The 6,000-nt window shown below is 37.3% G+C and overlaps 1 protein-coding gene across 2 annotated transcripts in view; it reads right to left on the bottom strand.

The window, feature by feature from the left end:
• Window positions 1-3,491: 3,491 nt before the first annotated feature.
• Window positions 3,492-6,000, bottom strand: part of LOC128660534 (uncharacterized) — a 117,479-nt gene continuing 114,970 nt past the window's right edge. For both annotated transcript variants that reach the window (XM_053714437.1, XM_053714436.1), the window contains one exon: window positions 3,492-3,742. In XM_053714437.1, coding sequence (XP_053570412.1) covers window positions 3,705-3,742 — 38 coding nt within the window. In that variant the 3' untranslated portion in view covers window positions 3,492-3,704. The remainder of the gene's footprint in view (window positions 3,743-6,000) is intronic.

The raw sequence follows: 6,000 nt of genomic DNA, 5'->3' as shown, positions 1-6,000 counted from the left end.
TCCAATTTACTTTTACCAATTTTGCTTTGTTCTCTTGGTATTCTTAGTTGAAAGCTTAACCTAGGAGGTTCATATGCTAATTTTAGACCTTGAAGCCCACCTCAGATTGCATTTTAACAATTTTTCACCACTAGAGGGTGTTAGTTCACGTATTTCATATAGATAACACTGTGCTCGTGCCCGAGAAGTTTATCTGGGAGCAGGCACTGATTGGCTAGACTGCAAGTCTGTCAAAAGAACTGAAAAAAAGGGTCAGTTTGCAGAGGCTTAGATACAAGATAATCAGAGGTTAAAAGTACATTAATATAACTGTGTTGGTTATGCAAAACTGGGGAATGGGTAATAAAAGGGATTATCTTTTAAAAAAAATAAAAAATTCTGGTGTAAACTGTCCCTTTAATATCATCTATCAAACAAATACTAAATACTTTCCCCACATAAATTCTTACTGGATTTTAGTCAATCCCACTACATGTACTCAACATAGTGAAAACGGGGAAATCTGAGAACATACATACAAAAATATGAGATGGCGCTATCAGCAGCTCATGTACATGAGCTGTGGGTAATCTAAATAATTATCCTTATAAGTACTACTTGTCACTGACAAGAAATAGAAGGCATATATGGTGTACTAGAATGAATGTATATGTTGCATCTATGCTATTACTTCTAAGAGTTCTTAGTCTCAATGAATGGTAAACTTCCAACAGATGGTATTCCTGCACCTAATGAGATGTGCACTTACCTCATACCGATTGAGGTTTTTGAAAGTAAGTAGATGGTGTATATAAAATCGATCGCCTCACAGAGTATGGATCCAGCAGTTTGTGTGTTGCACACTACCCTCAGGTTTTGCATCTTTGATATTAGAAACTTCCAAACACCTCCAAACCCTCTCCAATGGTGATACCCTCAGTATTCCAGTTTTTAGTAGCTCAATAACCATGGAAAGAAACAAGCCAGAAAAGGATTTGCGTAGAGCACACCAGAGTGTACAGCTCTTCGTTCCTGGCAGACTGCTGTTTGTTTTAAATAGGTGGGAATTTAGCTGGCAGAGTCAGTACCGCCCCCAAAAGACAGCGAAAGCAGAGCAGTTGAGATGCCAGGAGTGTCAAATCAGAGTTGGAAAAGTGATTCTTTATATCCATAAATACATAAGCTGACTCTGCCAGCTAAATTCCCACTTATTCAAACAGAGAAGCAGTCTGCCAGGAACGAACAGCTGTAAATTTCCAGCCACTCCTTATATCACTGGTGTGGCTCTACGCAAATCCTCTTCTCGCTTGTGTTTCTTTCCATGGTTATTGAGCTACTAATGACTTGAATACTGAGGGTGTCGCCATTGGAGGACGTTTGGAGGTGTTTGCAAGTTTCTAATATCAAATACCACAAAACCGAAGGAGTGTGTGCAACACACAAACTGCTGGATCCATACTTTGAGGCGATTATATACACCATCTACTTACCTTATACCGATTGAGGTTTTTGAAAGTGCACGAATACCACCTGTTAGAAGTTCACCATTCATTGGGACTAAGAACTCTTAAGACACACACACGTACGCATTTCTTTCCACTAATAGCATATTCTTTGTGTACTGATATTGTACAGTTTTGTATATATCTTAATAGCATAGATGCAGCATATACAGTACATTCATTCTAGTACACCATATATGCCTTCTATTTGTCAGTGACAAGTAGTACTTATAAGGATAATTATTTAAATTTATATTACCCACTGTTACAAACTGCTGTTTGTAACTGGCCCTTTAAATGGAAAATTGCCCTGCTTCCCTGGATTTTGGAGAAGCCTATTTGCCAGCCTCCTTCCACATGACTATGGCCCCTGGAAGATTGTGCCCCTGAAAACCTATTAACTTTTGTTGGGTGTGTGTGGCCCTTTGGGAACCGTCTGGGGACATATTGTGACTTTGGTGAACAATGCCCCCTTTAAGACTATGTCCCCAGACCTGTGAAATGACTTGTCCCTGGCTTTCTCCCACTTGGTTCAGTTTCATTGTGTGCCATTAAGAGTTAAATTTTGTTCAGCTTCAAGAAACCTATTCTAAATACAAGTCTGCTGGGATTAGCTCTAATTAGGTTTAGTGATCAACTTTCCCATTGTCTAATCAGACTAGTATTGATAAGGTGGACTGCATTGTTTTATTCTGTGTAATGTTATCTGCTGAAGTAAATGTTGTGGCCTGGCAAAGGGAGTGTCTCTATCTAATATCAAATGTGTGATGGGGGATTTTATGCCTCCCCCTGAGAGTGTCCTGTTTGCATGTAACCTCAATAAAAAGGAGGCTGTGTGCTCCAGCACATCAGACCTATTTTTGACCCTCTAACTTGCAGCTTTGACTCATGTTTGTAGGGGACAGCTTATAATCACTACAAGGATTGCTATGTTTTTCATACTCCCTTAGCTACAGAAGGAAGAGGTTCGCCTACTGGAGCCTGGTCGTAGGTCCAGGGCGCAGAGCAGACGGCGAGATACCAGCCCAGCAGCGGTGGTTCATATAGTCTGCATTACTGATGGTGGCTACGCAGTAGTTATAGTGTCCACGGTGCTGCTGCTCCTTTGGTGAGCGCTAGGAGCATCCTTTTCTACGGTCCAACTTCCAGCCAGCCTGGAGGCAACCGTAACACCCACAGCTCATGTACATGAGCTGCTGATAGCACCATCTAATATTTTTTGCATTTCTATTTTTTTAGAAAAGTCTGAGGGACTTATATTAGCCTTTTCAGACTGGCTGCTTGGGTGGTTGTGTGGGTGTGGGTGTACAGATATAGATAACAGAATTAGGACTCTGTTAAGTGTGAGCGCTTTTGGGGCTTGTCTATAGATAGATATTTCACCACAGATATCCACTTATTTATATCATATACATGTATGTCCATGTAACTATAAAAGCAAATACCATTATATTTTCCGATTATAAAATATTAAAATTATATTAGCCTCTTCCAATATTAATTATACATTTTCTTAATTAGGTTATAAATATAGCTTCTGAATAGATCTCTTGAGAAACATATAAAGGAACACACACACACCCCAATTAAATAGCCCATATAACTGTTGACCTAATGCCTTATTATAAATTATAAGATCAATAAGGGTGTTAATTTTTTATATTTTATCAAGTGATTATTAACCCCTGAGGTATAGAGAAAATTTATTTTATCTCACACCAGGAGGGCAGAACATTGACCAATGAGAGCTGTCGCTCACACCCTAAATGTTTTCACTGGATGATTGACAAAAAGGGGAGAAGGATGCCAGGGAGGAGAGAAGAAACCCCCCCACACACAAACCGTCTCTTTAAGCCACTCGTTCTCAAAACTCATCCCACTGTAATAAAGACATTGTGCAATTCAAATTAACATTTTATTTATTGCTCAGTGTTAAATTGTGAATGTGCTATTTACAAAAGTGTATTGTGCTTAATATTTTCGTTTTTAATATGCAATATTTTAGGGTTGTTATATAAACAAACTTTAAGAAATATAATAACTGTGCCAATAGTTTTTTTAGTTCTGTTGTCTTAAGTTACCATTCCTGTGCATAGGTTTAAACAGTTAGTGGATAGGTAGGACTCCTTTTCAAGAGTAAAAATGTTGTACAAAAATCACACACAGAAACTTAAGAAATAAATATACATTATAAATATTTTTTTTTTTACATAGGCAGCTTCTTTACTTCTTCCCTGTGCCACCTCTCCGTATACCATGACCTATAATTTAAAAAAAAAAAAAAAAAAAAAAAAAAATAAAAAAAAAAAAATAAAAAAAAATCAGAAGGCAATTTATAGCAGTAGACCTACATAGTGTGCTAGATTTCAAAATGGTAACTGAAAATTGGCAAAGCCCTACCAAATTCTGTAGAAACAATTTACACTTTACAAATATTTTTAGAGCATGTTTGTAGAGTCTATTTCCTGCACCTATATGTAGCATGTTAATGGATGCAGTTACCATTAAAAATTAGTAGCCATTCCATTTTAATTTAAAAAAAATATAAAAACAAAAACTTCTAGGGAGTGATTACGGCTTCTTAGGCCTATTTAAAAATGATGCAGTTTTCACTTCAGTGCATGTTTTTGGACAACATGGGTTGCACAAAGCTTTGGAGTGGACATATTTACAAATAGGATAAGAAAAAAAAAACCCATAAATTTATGTAAGAACTTACCAAATAAATTAATTTTTCATATTGGCAAGAGTCCATGAGCTAGTGACGTATGGGATATACAATCCTACCAGGAGGGGCAAATTTTACCAAACTTCAAAACGCTTATAAATACACCCCTCGCCACACCCACAATTCAGTTTAATAAATAGCCAAGTAGTGGGGTGATAAAGGAGTAAAAAGCAAAGGAATTCGGAAATAATTGTGCTTTATACCAAAAAAAAAAAAAAACCCACCATAACCATCATAAAAAGGGTGGGCCTCATGGACTCTTGCCAATATGAAAGAAAATGAATTTCAGGTAATTTCTTACATAAATTATGGTTCTTTCATGTAATTGGCAAGAGTCCATGAGCTAGTGACATATGGGATATCAATACCCAAGATTTGGAACTCTACACAAGAGTCACTAGAGAGGGAGGGATAAAAATTAAACAGCCAAATGCTGAAAAAATAATCCACAACCCAAAAAATAAGTTATTCTCATAAAAAAAAAAAAAAAAAAAAAAACACTTATCAGCAGAAGAATCAAACTGAAACAGCTGCCTGAAGAACTTTTCTACCAAAGACTGCTTCTGAAGAAGCAAATACATCAAAACAGTAGAATTTAGTAAATGTATGCAAAGAGGACCAAGTCGCTGCTTTGCAAATCTGATCAACTGAAGCTTCATTCTTAAAAGCCCACGAAGTGGAGACTGATCTAGTAGAATGAGCTGTAATTCTGAGGCGGGGCTTGACCCGACTCCAAATAAGCTTGATGAATCAAAAGCTTTAGCCAAGAGGCCAAAGAAATAGAGGCCTTCTGACCTTTCCTAGGACCAGAAAATATAACCAATAGACTAGAAGTCTTCCTGAAATCGTTAGTAACTTCAACATAATATTTCAAAGCTCTCACCACATCCAAAGAATGTAAGGATCTTTCCAAATAATTTTTAGGATTAGGACACAAGGAAGGGACAACAATTTCTCTACTAATGTTGTTATAATTCACAACCTTAGGTAAAAATTCAAATAAAGTCCGCAAAACCGCCTTATCCTGATGAAAAATCAGAAAAGGAGACTCACAAGAAAGAGCAGATAGCTCAAACTCTTCTAGCAGAAGAGATAGCCAAAAAGAACAACACTTTCAAAGAAAGTAGTTTAATATCCAAAGAATGCATAAGCTCAAAAGGAGGAGCCTGTAACGCCTTCAAAACCAAATTAAGACTCCAAGGAGGAGAAATTGATTTAATGACAGGCTTAATATGAACCAAAGCCTGTACAAAATATCAGGAAGATTAGCAATCTTTCTGTGAAACATAAAGAGCAGAGATTTTGTCCCTTCAAGGAATTTGCAGTCAAACCTCTATCCAAACCATCCTGGAGAAACTGTAAAATTCTAGGAATTCTAAAAGAATTTATGAGAAGAGCACCACGAAATGTAAGTCTTCCAGACTCTATAATAAATCTTCCTAGATATACAAGCTTGTAACATAGTATTAATTACCGAGTCAGAAAAACCTCTATGACTTAGTACTAAGCGTTCAATTTCCATACCTTCAAATTTAATGATTTGAGATCCTGATGGAAAAACTGACCTTGAGACAGTAGGTCCGGCCTTAACGGAAGTGGCCAAGGTTGGCAACTGGACATCCGAACAAGATCCGCATACCAAAACCTGTGGGGCCATGCTGGAGCCACCAGCAACACAAATGATTGTTCCATGATGATCTTGGAGATCACTCTTGGAAGAAGAATTAGAGGCAGGAAGATATAAGCAGTTAGATAACGCCAAGTAAGTGTCAGTGCATCTACTGCTTCCGC

Source organism: Bombina bombina, chromosome 5 (assembly GCF_027579735.1).
Source record: "Bombina bombina isolate aBomBom1 chromosome 5, aBomBom1.pri, whole genome shotgun sequence".
Taxonomy (NCBI): Eukaryota; Metazoa; Chordata; class Amphibia; order Anura; family Bombinatoridae; genus Bombina; species Bombina bombina.
Note: the sequence above shows the minus strand (reverse complement) of the source record. Positions and strands in the feature narration are given on the sequence as shown.